Here is a 19105-nt window from a genome sequence, read left to right as displayed (position 1 = left end):
GTGGCTCAGTTGGTTAAGCATCTGCCTTTGGCTCAGGTCATGATCCCCACGGTCCTGGGATCAAGCCCATGTCAGGCTCCTGCTCAGCAGGGACCCTGCTTCTCCCTCCCTCTCCCCCCCCACTGTGCTCTCTCTCTCTCAAATAAATAAAATCCTAAATAAGGGATTCCATGCGGGGTGCCTGGGTGGCTCAGTCGGTTAAGCAGCTGCCTTCGGCTCAGGTCATGATCCCAGGGTCCTGGGATGGAGTCCCGCATAGGGCTCCCTGCTCCATGGGGAGCCTGCTTCTCCCTCTCCCTCTCTGCCGCTCCCCCTGCCTGTGCTCTCTCTCTCTAATAAATAAATAAGTAAATCTTTTAAAAAATTAAAAATTTACAAAGAGAGAGAGAGACATTCCACACATCCATTATCCTGCAGAACTACTGACACTGGAGAGTGTTACTCACCACTGTAAGAATCACCAAACTGCACACTACTGAGTCAGCCTGAGTCCTTCGTGATTCTATAAAAATGACATGGCCAAGCCATTAAGATGACAAAACTTCCATTTCTTAAAGAAGGCAGATTTTATGGAAATGAATCATGTAGCCTGTATATTTAACCAGATGCAAGTTGAACATATTCACAAGAACAAGACTTAAACTGGCAATGCCTTAACATTCAAAATCTCACATGGCTTCTTTACTGTTAAGGCCTTGTTATTACGGAAATCTGTTCCTTCCTATAACCACTGGCAAAGCTTCGGAGCAGCTTCAGTGAAACAGCATCTACAATCATGAAACCAATTGTTTTAAACACTGAGGCCCAATGAGACTTGCCACAGACTTAAAAGGGAAAAGAAGTTCAAAAATAAAAGTGAGGCAGAAAGGGAAACTTTTTTTTTCTCTGTACATATTCAGTCAGTCCAACTGCTTATCATACTTCTTAAACTGGCCATAACCAAGACAGACTAATCACAGATATAGATGAGCAGAGACGAGTGATAGTGCTGGTCACAGCCTTAGCTGGATCTGACCCATCAGTGGAGACTGGCAACACAAGGACAGTGGTAGCCGCATTTGAAAAGGACATGAATACCAACTGCTAAAGGGAAACTGTTCTACAAACCAAATTAATTTCACAATTAATAACACAATTAAGATCTTGATAAATCAAGCATTTCTACCATAAAACCTTCAAAGCACAAAGCCATAAAGTTTTTTAAAACTAACTCGAGTCCATCCTCTGCTTCTTAAAAAGAAAGTTTCATTAAAAATACCTGCTATCCTTTTTTAACTTTTTAATCTGAAATAATTATAGATTCATAGGAGGATATGCAGAAATGTACAGGGAAGTCCCATGCGCCCTTCCTCCAGTGTCCAATCGAACGCCCTACACACATTTAGAGCGCAATATCAAAACCAAGAATTTGACACATGGATACAATCCATAGAGCTTATGCAGATTTCATCAGTTATACATGCACTCAGGTCTGTGTGTGTGCATATGCATGCAGATCTACACAGTTTCATCATGTGTGCAGCCCTGTGTAACGTAACCACCGCTAGGATCAAGGTAATCAGCCCCATCATCACGGGACCCCTGTGGACCCCTTTACAGCCATTATTCTCTTCTAAAAAAATTAGTTCACAAAACAGGTATACCCACTGTCCTATTTTAACTATCGTATGCAAAGCAGATAGTTTAGCTATTGAAGAATAGAAATAACCCTGTATGAGCTTTCTTTTTGTTTGAAGTCCTAAGTGAAGCCAAGGGTAAGAAAAGCAAACAAGTGAGAGCAGGGAGGGTGAAAGGCAGTTCTGAGAGTGGTGGTGCTTGACCACCAACAAGAAGCAGATAAGGACGAAACATCTTCAGCAGAGGTGTGGATAACAGCTGGTGTAATCACTCCAAATCAGGTAGTACCAAGGGAGTCTAAACTTCCAGCAGTTTCCTTAATTACACTGGATCAGCTAAGAAAGCATACACAGTTTTTAGAAATCATCAAGTGAGGGGTGCCTGGGTGGCTCAGTCAGTTAAGCGAAACTCTTGGTTTCGGTTCAGGTCATGATCTTAGGGTGGTGAGATTGAGCCCCAGGTTGGGCTCCGTGCTAGGCGTGGAGCGTGCTTAAGATTCTGTCTCTCCTTCTCTTCCTTCCCCACCCCTAAAAAAATGATAAATGAAAGCTATAAACTATTTCACATCATGGTAGTATATTTAAAACATGTGTTTATTAAGTTAAATATATCATAACACTCAAAGTCTACTATATAATCTATTCACTCTTTATTAAAATAGTTCATAGTGTAGAAAAAAAAACTCTAAAAAAGACTAAAAAGCACTTCTATGGACACATCAAGAACATCTAATTGATACCATTAACATAAGCTTTTTCAAAATGCAGTGACTAACCAGAGGTTTAAAAAAAAATTAACATTAGGTTCCTTAAATAATTATTGGCAGTAGAGCAGCATAAAAAATGAAATTAGTCAACTTAAATTCATTTTGTAGTTCTCCCAAGTCCAGTACTTACATTCAAATTTTAAGATCCAGCATCCATTGAGAATCCCAAGCATACATTTTAGGGTACTTTGAACTGTATCCCCAGGAACAATGACATGAGTTACTGGAATACAAAAAAAGAAGAGAAACAGAGGTACAAAACAAAATAATTCTTTAACTGTTATAACCAGTTGGTCTGAGCTTCATAATCTGAATTTTCTTCAAAAGCAACAATCTTTATACTTAGATATAAGACTTTTTAAATTTAGTATTATTCTCCATCCTGGCCAAGAACATGAAAAATAAGATCATAAACCATGTATCTTAAAGCCACATTAGGAAGTATATATTTTTCTTTTATTGTCAAATTATAACTAAAGAAATAAAGCATTACACTGTACACAATTTGTCACCAGTGAACTCGTAAGTTTGCCCTTTTGACACTGTTCTGTCCTAAAATCTGTGCAAAACTTTAAACTTCGTATTTCATAACTAAATTAGGCCTGTATGTGGTTTATAACTATAAACACATTTTCAATGTATTACAAGATTCAAAGTATACTGCCAATCCCCAATGGTTAAAACATATAAATTATTAAGGGAGGTCTACAAAGGGATTACCTATTTGAAAACTTTTTGACCCAACAATAAGTATATAAAACTCACCTGTATTGTCAAATTCGGCACATTTTTTAGCCTTAAGAATTGCTGCCAGCTCACTGAGCATTTTTTGTTGTTCTGAAGAAAGCCCACTGCCTATAAGCACAAGAGGTCCATCCCTACGCTGACCAGTGCTCATCTGCTAAGAAAGGGGAGATACCACAGTGTTAAAATCATTTAAAGACTAGAGAAAGATATTAACTGACTTGCACTTGATAGAAGCTTGAGTCTCAGTACTTATCTTCCTCTATCTGGTAATTTCCCACAATTTCCACCAAATCGTCACTCAGAGCCTTAATGGTCAATACATTTTATTAGTCCTTTATTTTTCCCCAATAAAATGCTATTTGGAATAGCAATCTCAAACCAGGGCATCTTGTTTCCTTGATTCTAAATTGGATCTCCGTAGGATTTTACAACTTCATTTGGTCTCCAAGAAGCCTTTTTTTTCCTTAAGTAACCCAAAACACCACTTAAAATGATCAATTCCCTATCTCCCCTCCGCTAACTTAGTCCCCTAAAGTTAAAACTCAGTTCGGTGTTTTTATTTTAAACTGAGATTATGTGAAAAATCAAAGAACACTAAAGCTTCTAACAGCACTGAACTCAGAAATTGAAAACAAACTCTTAACATCAAAACAGCTACCTATCAAAACTGAGAAAATTAAAACAGACAAGAGAATACAAAAGTTAGATCAGATCCACCAACAGTAATAACTCAACGTAGCTCATGGAAAGGAAAGAATTGCTTTTATAACGACCAATATTTTCACTTGAAGAGAAAGACATAGAACTTACAGGAGACAAAAACAACAAAAATAAAGAGAAGACACCAATGGATAGCATTTGAGATTAGAAGTGAAAGATTCAAAGAAACAATGAGATAATGCCTCGAACAGCAGCCAACAGAACTTAACAAATGCAACTGGAATGAGAGTTAGCCACAAGCCACCCGATAAAAGACAATCAATGACCCAGCAAAGAAGAAAAGAAAAAGCAAATCAACACCACTGTATTAGAAGACAAAAAGCCAAACACAGTACTGTAAAATTTTCAAATACAAGACATAGGGCCCTCTGACATGTGTGACTTTATATGCAGAGGATTTTTATGGGTTCTCAAAAGCTCTGAAGAACACAAGTGAAACACTGAAGGACGATCACCAGTCCCGTCCAGCAACTAGATTCGAGGAAGTTAGTATTTAAATATTCACTTCACATATCAGAGTAGTGATAATCCAGTCTGATGCCCTACAATGTAACACCTAAGCCATTTAGCTACACCGAGCTCATTCATTCAAATCTATTGAATGGATTCCGCTACTAAACAAGCTTGTATGTACACAAGATTTTTTAAAAGATTTCTATAAAAGGTCTTTTTAATGGCAATATTTAGCACTTAAAAGTTCAGTTTCCTGAATTACTTATTCATCTAAGGTTCAAGGGGCAAAGGTTTTACTGGACAAGTTCACATATATTTACATCCCATTTCTCTATACGTATCTTCCCCATTCACTAAGTTATAAGGTGGTGTAACCATGTCTAACCTAAACACTGTAAATATTCCTTAAGATGAAAACAGTGCAGTACACTTTATGGATCATTCAATTACTAAGTAGTAAAAAATAGTAACTCAAAAATTGTCAGTTATACAAATAAGTGCCACAAAAATAGCTCTAAATGCAACACATTACTTTCCAATTTATATAACTCCACTTCAGCTAAATGAGTTCTCTGCACAAAATACAAGAGTGAAAAGATATCAATTCTAAATATAGCATATGATACTATTTCCATCAACCCCAGAAAAGCACCAAAGTGGGTCAAGCGTTTTCCTATCATAGTTTCTACATTTGAATAAAAAAAAGAAACTGGCACTAATTTCTCATAGTTAAGGAATACTATTAAGAAAAAAAATAATGAAACAGCCACCAAAGCCACACATTTGATTTGGAACAGGAGGTGAGGGGTGGGCAAGGAATTTAGTTTGAAATAAACAGAGATCTTAGAACCATGAGGTTCAAAAGATGTTCAGAAAACACTCCAAGGGTTCAATACCCTGATTCTATAGATAATAGTTACTATGTACAATGACATTAAGCAAACTCTTTTTAAAAAAGATTTTATCTGAGAGAGAGAGCGAGTAAGAGAGCACAAGCAGGGAGAGGAGAAGAGGGAGAGGGAGAAGCAGACTCCCCACTAAGCAGGGAGCCCACCAAGGGAGAAGCAGACTCCCCACTAAGCAGGGATCCCACCTGGGATCATGACCTGAGCTGAAGGCAGACACTTAACTGACTGAGCCACCCAGGTGCCCCCTGTGTCTCCACCTTCACTCTCAAACTGAAGTGCCAACCTAGCAGAGATCACAGTAACCCCAAGTGCCTGGAACACTGACTGATATATGCAGACACCCAATAAATATTTGTCAGATATGTGAACACATTCGTCATCTTGCCTGTATTGCTGTTTCGCATAAAACAGATAAATATGTCTCAATACCCATGCCATTACCTTAAGGCCCTGAGATAAGGAGATACAATCTAAGAAATAAAAATTCAGAGTCTTGGGTCTGTTGGTATCTGGGTACTTGGCTATGGGCATGTAAGAACAACGGGGGTAAATCCAATAAAATAAAAATGTATTTTGCCAGATGATTAGTGGTACAGGAAAATGACGCCGGGTTGGGAGGATAGGAAGCGCTGGGAGGTTGCTGTGTGAGATACAGCAGTACAGAGCCCTCCCTGACAGGACTACACCAGAGTCGGCTGCCCTGTGTACATCCAGGTCCCCACAACCGTTCCTGGCAGAGGGGACAGCTAGTACAGAGGACCGGAAATCGAGTGTGTTTGGTGGATTCAAGAAACAGTGAGGCAGCCCAACATGGCTGAAAAAGAGTGAGTGAAAGGGAGTCTGACAGCAGTTGGGGGAAGACACATTCCAGAAAAGACACAACCCTTTCAACTTAGGACTTCTACACATTAGCTTTTCCTTAGCCAAAAATTTACCAGTAAGATAGTAAATAATGATACTCTCGGGCCATGTCCATGTGACATGAGGAAAGTATAGGTTTCTTGCATTTAATAAAAACACAACAGTAACTGGACAGTAGAATTGAGAGGAGGATAACCAATTTCCTCTTCTTTGAAGGACAGTACCATTTTCACACCTCAAGAATACCATGACGACACCCTTATTTTTGATACATTTAAAACAATCCTCCAGCTTTTCATAAAAGCAACATTGGCAAATGACAACTTAGTTCTCAGTTCTATGTTCTGCGGGGAGAGTTCAAGTCCAAATGAATAAAATAAATGCTCATTTATTTTACCATATTAAGTATGGTGGCACTGAATGAGTACTGACCTAAGATAAAGAAATTCAAGTTCTAACTGATCCATTAAAAAAAAAAAAAACCTTTTTTTTTTTCTTTTTTTTGTAATGGCTCCTTAACCATGAGCAAACCAGACTAGGTTTCAGCTTTCTCATTTGTAAACTAAGAAAATGAAACTGCTGGTTTCTACTTTCTCTCAGTTCATTATCAAAATTCCAGCTTGGTGCCCATTTGCACAGCTGATGTCCAGGAGAAGGCAGGAGATAGTTCTCAGAGTACAAAGCTAACTAGCCTGTGACAGCACCTATGATCTCCTCAAGTACCTTAGGTCACTTCCTCATCAACAATGGGATCAACCACTGTGCCACTGCCCTCACTAGACAAGCTCAGGACCTCTGGTCACAGACATCAACTCATCCCTTCCTCTCATCTCCCCCTATCTGGGCAGTTGCAATGTGCCCACCACACCCCTCTCCTTCCCTCCCTGCCCACATCACACCACCTTTTCTCATCAGAGCTCTGTCCACCACACAGCTTCCTGACCCGTCTTTGGTCTCAGCCCACTCCGAGCTGTCCCCTGCAGTAAAACGCACTGAGAGTGCCCCACTGAGTAGGGCAGTAATGTCTAAACTCCTCCTCAGGGGATCCAAGGCCTTTCACAATCTGATCCCAACCTCACTCTTGACCTCCGGTTCCTCTCTAATAATACACCTTGTGCTCCTCTCACACTAAATCTAGTTTCTCAGATTTCGAAGGTCCTTTACGCCTCCTTGTCTTCGAGCTGTTGTTCCTTAGATTTGGACTGCCATCCCCACTTTGAACGCCTGATCACAGAGGGGCGATGCCTCACTGGATCCATGCCTCACTTCCTCCACACTAACAGAACCCCAATTTTTACAGATGTCCACTCTTCAAGGACTGACCCTGTCTTCAACCACAAGGTATGTCAACACTAACTGTGTGGCCAGTTATGACCAATAAGACATTAAGGGGAAGTCCAGTGGAAGGCTTCTGGGAAAGGTTTTCGTCCTTCTTTTTAACAATGGACACTGTCACATCTACAATTGTGGCAATCATCCTGTAACCACCGAGGGGAGATTAGTGAGGACAAAGCCATCAAGCTGAGGATGGCAATGCAGAAAGACAGAAAGAAGTTGGGTCTCTGGTGCAGCCATTTAACGGCTGAACTCACCAAGGAAATCTCTCTTATACTGAGATTATCTTTATGTAAAGATAAGACACTGCCTTTCGGCATTTGGGAAAATGTTTTGTTATTTGCCGCCAAGCACATTCTATCAGACGCCTTGCTAAAGCTTTTACCTTTACGAGTTTACATGCCTTCTTTGTCACCTTCTCTGTGAAGTGCTTCTGATCCCTCCTGAAGTCAGCTTCTTCCTTCTCTATGAATCTACTATACATTTTTATGGCTTCTATTACAAATTTATTACAGTATGTAATGAACTTTTCTAATATCTCTATTCCCCCACTATATCATAAATTCCTAAGGAAGAAGCATTCTTTCCACTTTCTCTAGCTTATAGCTCTTTCCCAAGCTACAGACTTACCTGCCTGTTCAACCTGACAGACACAAAATTGGCAGAGAATTACTGATTTCCTTCTCCACAGCAGGGAACAGCACCACCATCTACCACCCCACTGCTAAAGTCACACTAGGTCTATTTATTCACACTTCATATAAAATCCATCAGAAAGTTTGTTGCCAGTAACTCAAAAATATACACTAAACCTCATTACTTCTCACAGTCTCCACTGTCACTCCCTTAATCCAAGTGACCACACCCCTTCTTGTCACAGTGAAACAGTCCTCAGTAATCGCCCCGCTTCTGCCCTGTCTCTTTACTACGAAGCAGCCAGAGCGAACTTTCTAAAACATAAATCGAATCATGTCATTCCCTTGCTCTAAATCCTCCCAGTGGTTTCCATTACTCTTAGACACTGACTAGTCACCAGCAAGTATGACCTGCTCTCTAACCTTCAAACACGCCAAGCTCATCCACTGAGGGACCCTATACAACATTTGCTATAGGGAACACTTGTCGTCCAGACAGCTGTTCGCCTGGATAACTCCTCCTCCTCCTCATTCAGGGTTCAATTCAAACATCAGCCCTCTGGAGGACCTCCTCAATGACCCCAGCTAAAGCAGTGCCTTTTCTGGGGCCCTCAACCTCCATTCAGTTATACTCTACACACATTCACAAGTTCCTGAATTTATTTTATTTTTAGCTTACATATTTACAGTCTCTTTCCTATCTCTCATTACAATGTCAGCTCCTTGAGAATAAGAGCTCCATCTGTCACATTGGTTGCAGTATGACTGTCCCTAAAATATACAGGAGGGTCAAAAAAATAGTTGCTGTTAGATTTATTCTGATTCTAATAGTCTTTGAACTCACAATTCCTAATACAAAGGAAGTGTTCGATAATTGGTGATTGAAAGCAATTTACTAACTGAAAATTTTCCTACTACGTTCCTTTCACAACCAATTCCAATAAAAGACATAAATTTCCCAAAGCCTAATCCATACTTACTACTGAGCAATGGCGAGTTGATGATGATTCATTCTTCTCTGGTAGCAGCAATAGTGATTTCATATTTTCACCGTCTGCATAATCCACAGGCCGCAAACCAAATATGTTACTGGTAAAATAAGTGCAGATGGGTTTAAGTAAATAGAATGTGTGACTTGATTTTTAACTAAATGGATACACCAGGGGAAGAATTTTTTCAACTTCCTTAATAATATACAACTTTTACTAAAATAAATGACTCGGAATTCATATAAAGCATAAGGATCAAGTATCAAAAGCTGCTGAATTCAATGGAAAAAAGATGTGAAATTTCAATTTGACATCAGACCATTCTAGAGAGTATTTTTAATTGCATATGTTGTTACTTACACATGAATTTTTTCACAACTCTGTATTCTTCTGTATTCATATTCATATTTTTAATATAGCTTCATAATCATTAATCACCAAGGGCAAGATGCTTTCAAATGCAAATAAAAATAATTTACCATAGCTATTATAAGCTCTATATTCTATATAAACAAATACAGAAATTAGATAAATACACAGGACAGGCATGCAGATCTGCAGAAAGAAAACCACGCCACATGACAAACCAATGAATACAGCAGTGAGCAGGGCACTTCTAAAATTAACTTTAATATGTATGTACATTGTATAGTCATCACAGCCATCAAGAGAATCAACTGGTGGTTTAGGGAACAAGTTGATGCTGACTTTTCAGCACGTACTAATTCACAAGTCATAGAATATGCTAAGAACGATTTCACATTTGCAGCAACATGGACGGGACTGGAGGAGATAATGCTAAGTGAAATAAGTCAAGCAGAGAAAGACAATTATCATATGGTTTCACTCATTTATGGAACATAAGAAGTAGGAAGATCGGTAGGAGAAGAAAGGGAAGAAGGAAGAGGGGGTAAATAGAAGGGGGAATGAACCATGAGAGACTATGGACTCTGGAAAACAAACTGAGGGCTTCAGAGGGGAGGGGGGTGGGGGAATGGGATAGGCCGGTGATGGGTATTAAGGAGGGCACGTATTGCATGGTGCACTGGGTGTTATACGCAAGTAATGAATCATGGAACTTTACATCAAAAACTAGGGATGTACTGTATGGTGACTAACATAATAAAAAATTATTACAAAAAAAAAGAATATGTTACACTGAAAGAGAACTCAGAAATAGAAGAAATCTGCTATTTCATAGACAAGAAAACAGAAAGAACAAGGTTCCAGTGACTTGACTCAGGTTGTGTTTTTCTTGTTTATTCCAAATAATAGTCAATATTGTCCATCATTAGTTTTTTAATTATAAGTAAATTGTTAAAAATATACAACTTTTGTCTACTCTTCCACTCCCTTACATATGGTTTCAGAATAATTTTAATATATTTTATTATGACAAAAAAGTTTCCTAAAATGAGCATTTCTTTTAGATGCTTTTATGGTTTTTAAGATTATGGTATATCCATGTAATGGCCACTAAAGTGCATGTGAACATGCAACGTGTTCAATAGGACACAAAACGATAAACATGGTACAATACCAGTTTTTCAAATTGTACTGTACTGAATGTATAGAAAAAGATCTGGAAGGAAACAGTGGGAGGAAGGGGAGGGAGGAAGGTGTCAACTCTGATGCTATGTGAGGTGCACATAGATGAGGGATAGAAGAACCAATCTGGTTTGGAGGCAAGGTCATTAATGACCTTGGAGAAAGTGGTTCTGATGGCATAGTAGGAAGAGCTAGCTAGTGCATGAAGAAATGAACCACAGTAGCCGTTTCTCTAATGACTGCTACTCATGACTATCAGTTCACTCAATCTTCTTGGGATGTGTCCATAAACATTGATAAATTAGTACTCTCAGATTTCCCTTTAGGCCTAGGTTCAATAATTTGGAACCTTTCCCTGGCAACAGTCTTTCTCCAGCCAAGAACTATACTGTGTTTCTGCTTTCTGGTTTACAACGAAGTGACAAGCCACTGTGCTGGGTTTGGGGTCTTTCCAAATTCCCATACATTAGAGCAGACAATCTCAGTTTATTTCAAAAGGCAGCTGATTTCATCCACTACAGCTGATACTTCTTAATTTCATTCTCTTACATTACTGTGCTCACATGCCAAATAAACAATCCCCTCACACATATATTCTGTGAGTATGACAATCAAAATCAAAATCTGAGATAATGAACCAAAATTCTAGGTCTTAAACCACCAAGTACAAAAATGAACAAACAACAAAAAAAGATGTCACACTATATGTCATCAAAAAAAAAAAAAAAATCACCGTATACCAAAGGACTTTTTAAAATAGACAACAGTAAATTTCACACTTCAAAGAAAGAAAATGTAAGAGCCTAAGCAAGTATACTTTAATAAACAGTAACTGCAGTATACTTGTGTTACACAGATATGAATAACCACTATGATAACATAAAACAATGTTAATGAAAGTATTTCCTGAAAGTACCACCAGCAGCCAGTGGGCTTCAAACAAAAAGTACCCAGTAAAACAATGGTCTGAACAAGTGAGATGCTTGTACTGTCTAAAGTTCTCCTCCATAAAATGACTGGCAGGATTCTAACTTACATTTCAAGTCCTTACTACACAAAGCTCACTACCTCATATGATCTTAAACATGCACTTGGATTATGGACGCTTCTGCTTATACACAGCCCACTAAATCCTTAGCCCTCCTGTATCGCTAACGAACTGGAGAACAGCACATACAAATGCTACAGATTGAAAGACAATCGGTTAAACCTCAGTCCTGCATCACAGGAGACGGAGCCTATTAAATCCTGTCATGTTTCTGCTTTGTTGTGGACCACTGAAATTTGAAATTAGAATCAAGTTTTTCTGCGGCACCTTCAAAAACCCACACCAGGAGGAGACAGGGCACGTAAAATTTCTTCTTTATCGCATGGACACAAAAAAGTCATACAACTTTTTTCCCCAAAATGATATATTTGAATGAATAGGGGTGCCTGGGTGGCTCAGTGAGTTAAGGGACTGCCTCGTGGTTTTGGCTCAGGTCATGAGCTCATGGGTCATGAGATCAAGCCCCATGTCTGGCTCCGTGCTTGGTGGAGAGTCTCTTTGAGATTCTCTACCTCCTCCCACTTGCGCTCGCTCTCCCCCCCACAATAAATAAATAAACTTTAAATAAATACATAAATAAATGTACATAATTAATTTATCTTCTTTTTTGAAAAAAGGTAACACTTGGAAAGTCACATGCACAGAAGACTATCAATGTGACTGATAATTAATTGAAGACAGTGAGAATAACTTTCCTCACTAGGATTCTTTTTGATTACTAAGACTAATGAGAAGGAAGTTCTTATTAAAGAGCTGAACTGTTGTGTTTAACATTGCCCAAAGGCAAGAGTTCAGAATACAGTATAACCCTTTAGTGTCCTTTCCACTCAAGAAGATGGTAGAACCTGCCCATAGGTAGGCCCCAGAGAAGGCTCGCCACCCAAAAAAAAGGGAGGAGGAGATGGACAAATTCTAATATGCACTTACACATACAGATCATTCAGTCCCAAATGCTCATGCAAAAAGGCATTTTTACTCATACTAAACCTATCACTCATGACAGGCTGCCAAGAGAGTCCATGAATGAAATCCTTTATGAATCCTATAAAATTGCAAACACATAGATTTCAATTTTTCAAGTCACTTGGCTTGCTGTGAAGCAGGAAAGGCACAGAAAGAGCAACATTTCTTTTTCTTAAGCTACAAAACATAAATTATCTTTCTAGAAGATTAATTTTTTAAAAATTAACTAGGGCAGTGGGACAATTAATAGATCCAATGGTCCATGTAATATTTTCTAATTACGAATTCTACACCCTTGCAAAAAACACTGTTAGTGGCAGACCAAGTACCAAATCCTAAACTTTAAACATCTCTTTAAAAAAAAAAAAGGCACATGTTATTCTCCATACACTCAAAGTGGTTCTGATGGGACGAAGAGCTTTTGTTTTAGGTTCACAGTGGATGATGCACTGAAGGCAGTGGGGAAGAAGAGCCACTGAGGTTTTGACCAATCATCAATATAAATATTCTCAGGCAACAATGAAGCAAAGAAGATATGAACCTTTTCATCTGAGGTTCAAACAGAAGTAATTTTCCCTCTTGGGTAACGGACTCTTATTTTAGTGCATAAGAGGTAAATTTCTCAGGTAAAACATAAGTAAAATCAAAGTTAAGTGAATTAATATACTGCATTTAAATGCAAAATGTATTTTAAAAAGTGGCAAAGTTTGCATAGCAAAAGCCCAAAAGCACGTAAGAAAGTATTCTAAACGAAATGTGATTTAAAAAGCAGTAAGGTGTTAGATTAACATTAAATCTAAACAAAATATAAAGTCTGAAGTAGATATATATAACTTTCTACTATATACATATCCCTCCATAATCATAAAGACTTAGGATCCCAAAACTTTGTAGTAGGAAATTCATAGTTAAGGATCATAGCCTCCACAAGGAAATTCAGGACTGTGAGACTTCACTGGTGAACTTACCAAAATCCTTGTATTTTTTTAATTAAACTATGAACATGGAAGATAAAGAGTAAAAATGATAGTACTGTATGTAGTTAATTCTTAGTTACCTTTGTCTTGCCTTACTTACAAGGTTTCAAGATTTCCCTCCACCAGTATTCAATAAGATGCTTTTAAATTCATTTAGCTTTGCAATAAATCATATTCCATTCTTTCTTTTCCTATAACTGGTCTTCCATAGACATTCAAGGCCTAGTTATATTTCTGAATTGTTGACTCTCTCCACCTCCTAGACTACAAAAAGATTCTGTTATTTTCAAATTTTAAAAATATTACTAAAAAAATAGCTCTTGAGTCTTCTCTCCAAAATCTAAAGTCACATGGTCTCAGCACCATTTATGACAACCTAATACAAGAACGTATCAGAATACATAACTTTCTAACCTGGATCCCTCAGCCCTCATATACAAGCTTTGCTCCCTTCTAAGACATCCAAAAATAATTCTAAGGCTGGATTTTGTCTCTGGTTTTCTTCTCCCTACCAGGGCTAAGTTACAAAAATTTTTACTCCTCTCTACAAGTTTGCTTTACACACAACTGAAATAATTCAAGTTGAATTCTTATAGTAGCAGAAAAGGTATAAAGTCAATCCAAAAATATTAAACGTTGGGGCGCCTGACTGGCTCGGTCAGTAGTGCATGGGACTCTTGATCTGAGGTCTTGATCGTAAACCCCACGCTGGGTGCAGAGATTACTTTAAAATACACATATACCTCAAATGTTGAGTAAGAAGAACCTATATTTGGTGTAAGGACATATGTCTTCCATCAAACATGCTTTCTTTTTTTTTTTTTTTTTTTTTTAGATTTTATTTTTATTTATTTGAGAGACAGATAGAGACACATAGTGACAAAGATAGCGAGAGAGAGCACAAGCGGGGAGAAAAGGCAGAAGCAGGCTTCCCGCTGAGCAGGGAGACCAACGTGGGGCTCAATCCCAGGACCCTGGGATCATGACCTGAGCCAAAGGCAGACATTTAACCGACTAAGCCACCCAGGCGCCCCTCAAACATGCTTTCAATAGAAACTACATTAGCCATGACTTCCTTGCGTCTATAGTGCAATGAAAACCAATGGACTCGAGACAGGCTTATATGCCTCCTTCAGCTTACAGGGCCCTGAAGTATGTGGAAACAAAGACAGTATTTTTTGGCATTCAGTACTCAAGAACTATCACAACATTTAACTAAAATATATAAAGGCAGACCCAAAGCTTTATAGGTTTGAGATACTCTGCTATCCATACGAGAAATACAATAAGGACAGTATTTCCTCACAGACCCTGGCTCACTGGAGTGCCCTGTGCTAAGCATCAGTAAGATGATCTTCGTGGGCATCCTCTTACAAATCACAGCCTTAGATAAAAGTGCAAAATAGGTAAACTACAGGGACTAGTTAAAGATAAATTTAATGAAATAACAAAAAGTCCATCTTCTCTTTAGTACCTGTATTCTACTATTAATATATTACTATTTGAGAGTGATAATTACTAGTAACATAATTAGAGAAATCTTCAAATATTATATACTATGCAAATTATAAAACTGACAATGATGTGCCAAATGGAGGCAGAGTTTATTTCTGTAAGATACTCCATTCATGTTCCAGTAACCAGAGAAGGTCAAAAGCATCCTTGATTATCTTTAAGAAGCTGAGTAGGAGAGGCTGGGAAGATGGTGGAGTAAGAGGACCCTAAGATCACCCTGTCTCATGGATACAACTAGATAACACTCCTGTCAGTGTAAATAACCCAGAAAACAACCCAAAGACTGGCAGAACAAACCCCACAATGAAAGACAGAAAAGAGGCCACACTGAAGAGGGTAGGAAGGGCAGAGACGTGGTGGGAAGCTAATAAGACCATGGCATCCCCAATAGGGAGGGAGCCGTGGGCACAGAGAAGGGAGAAAAAAACAGACTGTCACCAGGGAGCTCTCACAGGGAAGACAATTCCCCATAACATTTGGCTTTGAAAGTGAGAGGAGCCGAATTTCGTGAGTTCTTATAACCAGAGGGAGTTAAAGCCTTAAATTCTAAAAATCACCCAGCTGGGTTCTGGGAGAGCCCAGAGGGCATCAGGAAGCAGAGTTCCCACCCTTAAAGAAAGTTCAGCAAACAGCCAGGGGAGATGCAGCACAGAAAGAGCAGTTTAAAAAACGCTGAGTCATCTCAGAGTGAGGGGGAGGTTTCACAGGGAGACTCCACCAGGAACAAAGGAGCTGGCAGGTGCCATATCCCTCCCCCCTGCGGCCAGGCACAAACAAACAGCCACGTTGGGGAAACAGCACAGCACCAACATTCACTAACTTGCTTATACCAAGCCCTGCTCCCTGCAGCCCATCTCGTCTCAGTCCCAGCCCCCGCCCCCGCCCCAGAAGACCTGTGTAAGCCTTGCCAACACCGGGTCTCCCTACCTGCACACACTGCAGGGCCTTGGTCTCAGCGGTGGCGGAGAGCCCCCATGGAATACCCTGTTAAAATTATGCACCTCACCCTAGCTAGGGACCCAACACTGCCCACAACTGGCAAAGGGAGTCACTACAGATGACTAGATTGAGGGGGAAAAGTAGCCAGGACACAACAGCAGGGTTCATGCTACACACACAGGAGACACTCCTGACGTGCCAGGTTCTGGTGAACAGGGGACACTGCACTGCAGGGCACCACAGGACCTCTTCTTCATAAGGCCATTACTTTCAAGAGCAGGAGCTGTAGCTGACTTTCCGAACACACAAAAACAGACACAGAGAGTTAGACAAAATGAGGACACACAGAAATACGTCCCAAATGAAAAACAGGACAAAATCACAGCAAGAGACATAAGCAAAACTGATATAATATGCCCGATAGAGAATTTCAAGTAATGACCATAAAGATACTCACTGGACTTGAGAAAAGAGTGGAGGACCTCAATGAGACCCTTAATAAAAAGGTAAAGAATCAATCAGAGAAGACTACAATAAATGAAATTAAAAATACACTAGGTGGAATAAGTAGCAAGCTAGAGGAAGCAGAAGAATGAATTAGCAACTGGGAGGACAGAGTAAAAGAAGTAATCAAGCTGAGCAGGTGAGAGAAAAAAATACAAATGATCTTAAGAGAATATTATAAAAAATTATATGCCAATAAATTGGACAACCTAGAAGAAATGAACAAATTCCTAGAAACATGTAACGTATAAAACTGAAGCAGGAGGAAATATAAAATCTGAACTTGGGGCACCTGGGTGGCTCAGTTGGTTAAGTGTCCCTGCCTTCAGCTCAGGTCATGATCCCAGGATCAAGCCCTGTGTCAGGCTCCCTGCTCAGTGGGGAGTCTGCTTCTCCCTCTTCTTCTACCCCTCCCCCAACCTCACTTGTGTGCTCTCTCAAATAAATTCTTAAAGGAAAAAAAATATAGATAGATTATATATATAAAATATAGATAGATATATATATATCCGAACAGACCAATTTCCCAGCAATGCAACTGAATCAGTAATCAAAAAACTCCCAGCAAACAAAAGTCCAGGACCAGTCAGTCAGCTTCACGGATGAATTCTACCAAACATTTAAAGAAGAGTTAATACCTATTCTTTTCAAACTTTTCCAAAAAATAAAACAGAAAGAAAAACTTCCATTTACATTCTATGAGGCCAGCATTACCTTGGTACCAAAACCAGATAAAAACACCACAAAAAGAAGAGAACTACATGCCAGTATCTCTTATGAACACAGATGCAAAAATCCTCAAACAAAATATTAGCAAACTGAATCCAACAATACATTAAAAAAATCATTTACCACAATCAAGTAGGATTATTGCCGGGATGCAAGGGTGGTTCAATATTCACCAATCAATCAATGTGATACATCACATCAAAAGAGAAAGGATAAAAACTAGATGATCATTTCAATAGACTCAGAAAAATCATGTGAAAAAGTATAACATCCGTTTATGATGAAAACCCTCAACGAAGTATAGTTAGAGGAAGCATACCTCAACATAATAAAGGCCTTATATGAAAAACCCACAGTGAACACCATATTCAATAGAGGAGAAACTGAGAGCTTTTCTCTGAAGGTCAGGAACAAGTCAAGGATGCCTACTCTCACCACTTCATTTGTATCCAACATAGTAATAGAAGTCCTAGCCACAGCAATCAGACAACAAAAAGAAATAAAAGGCATCCAAATTGGTAAGAAGGAGATGAAACTTTCACTCTTTGCAAACAACATGAGGCTATATATAGAAAACCCCAAAGACTCCACTGAAAAACTACTAGAACTGATAAATGAATTAAGATCACAGGATATAAAATCAATGTGCAGAAATCTGTTCCATTTCTATACACTAATAATGAAGCAGCAGAAAGAGAAATTAAGAAAACAATCCCATTTACAATTGCACCAAAAAAATAAGATACCTAAGAATAAACCTAACCAAAGAGGTGAACACATGTATGTACTCTGAAAACTATAAAATACTGATGAAAGAAAGTGAAGACGACACAAACGAAAAGACATTCCACGCTCATGGATTGGAAGAACAAATATTCTTAAATTAAGATGTCTACACTAGCTACCCAAAGCAATCTACAGATTTAATGCAATCCCTATCAAAATACCAACAGCATTTTTCACAGAACTAGAACAAACAATCCTAAAATTTGTATGGGACCATAAAAGACCTAAATAGCCACAGCAAACTTGACAAGAAAAAACAAAGCAGGAGGCATCACAATTCCAGACTTCAAGTTATATTACAAAGCTGTAGTGATCAAAAGAGTATGGTACTGGCACAAAACAGACACATGGATCAATGGAACAAAACATACACCTCAGAAATAAACCTACCATCATATGGTCAATTACTCTTCAACAAAGAGAATGAGACAGTCTCTCTTACAATGAGAAAAAGACAGTCTCTTCAACAAATGGAATTGGGAAATCTGGACAGCAGCATGCAAAAGAAAGAAACTGGACCACTTTCTTACACCATACACAAAAATAAACTCAAAATGGATTAAAGACTTAATGTGAGATCTGAAACAATTAAAGTCCTCTAAGAGAGCACAGGCAGTAATGTCTGACATTGGCCATAGCAACATTTTTCTAGATAGGTCTCCTGAGGCAAGGGAAACAAAAGCAAAACTAAACTATTGGGACTACAGCAAAATAAAAAGTTTCTAACACAGTAACGGAAACAACCAATACAACTAAAAAACAACCTACTGAATGGGAGAAGATAATTTGCAAATAATATAGCCGATAAAGGGTTAGTATCCAAACTATATAAAGAACTTAATACAATTTAACACCAAACCCCCACCCCCAAATAATCCAATTAAAAATAGGTACAAGAATGGAGCGCCTGGGTGGCTCAGTCGTTAAGCGTCTGCCTTCAGCTCAGGGCGTGATACCGGCGTTCTGGGATCAAGCCCCACATCACGCTCTTCTGCTGTGAGCCTGCTTCTTCCTCTCCCACTCTCCCTGCTTGTGTTCCCTCTCTGGCTGGCCGTCTCTATCTCC

General features: G+C 38.9%; 1 protein-coding gene across 2 annotated transcripts in view; it reads right to left on the bottom strand.

Annotated features, from left to right (window-relative positions):
• Window positions 1-19105, bottom strand: part of BARD1 (BRCA1 associated RING domain 1) — a 76228-nt gene that overhangs the window by 7840 nt on the left and 49283 nt on the right. The window contains exons 7-9 of one of the 2 annotated variants that reach the window (XM_040641081.1): window positions 9023-9131; window positions 3149-3284; window positions 2514-2606 (exon numbers count right to left, since the gene is read on the bottom strand). In XM_040641081.1, the coding sequence (XP_040497015.1) occupies window positions 2514-2606; window positions 3149-3284; window positions 9023-9131 (338 nt within the window). The remainder of the gene's footprint in view (window positions 1-2513; window positions 2607-3148; window positions 3285-9022; window positions 9132-19105) is intronic. The other variant, XM_040641088.1, reaches the window with a different exon arrangement.

The sequence above is a fragment of the Ursus maritimus genome, unplaced genomic scaffold (genome assembly GCF_017311325.1).
Source record: "Ursus maritimus isolate PB19 unplaced genomic scaffold, ASM1731132v1 scaffold_1, whole genome shotgun sequence".
NCBI lineage: Eukaryota > Metazoa > Chordata > Mammalia > Carnivora > Ursidae > Ursus > Ursus maritimus.
The sequence above is the reverse complement of the archived record's forward strand: the minus strand, read 5'-3'. Positions and strand labels throughout refer to the sequence as shown.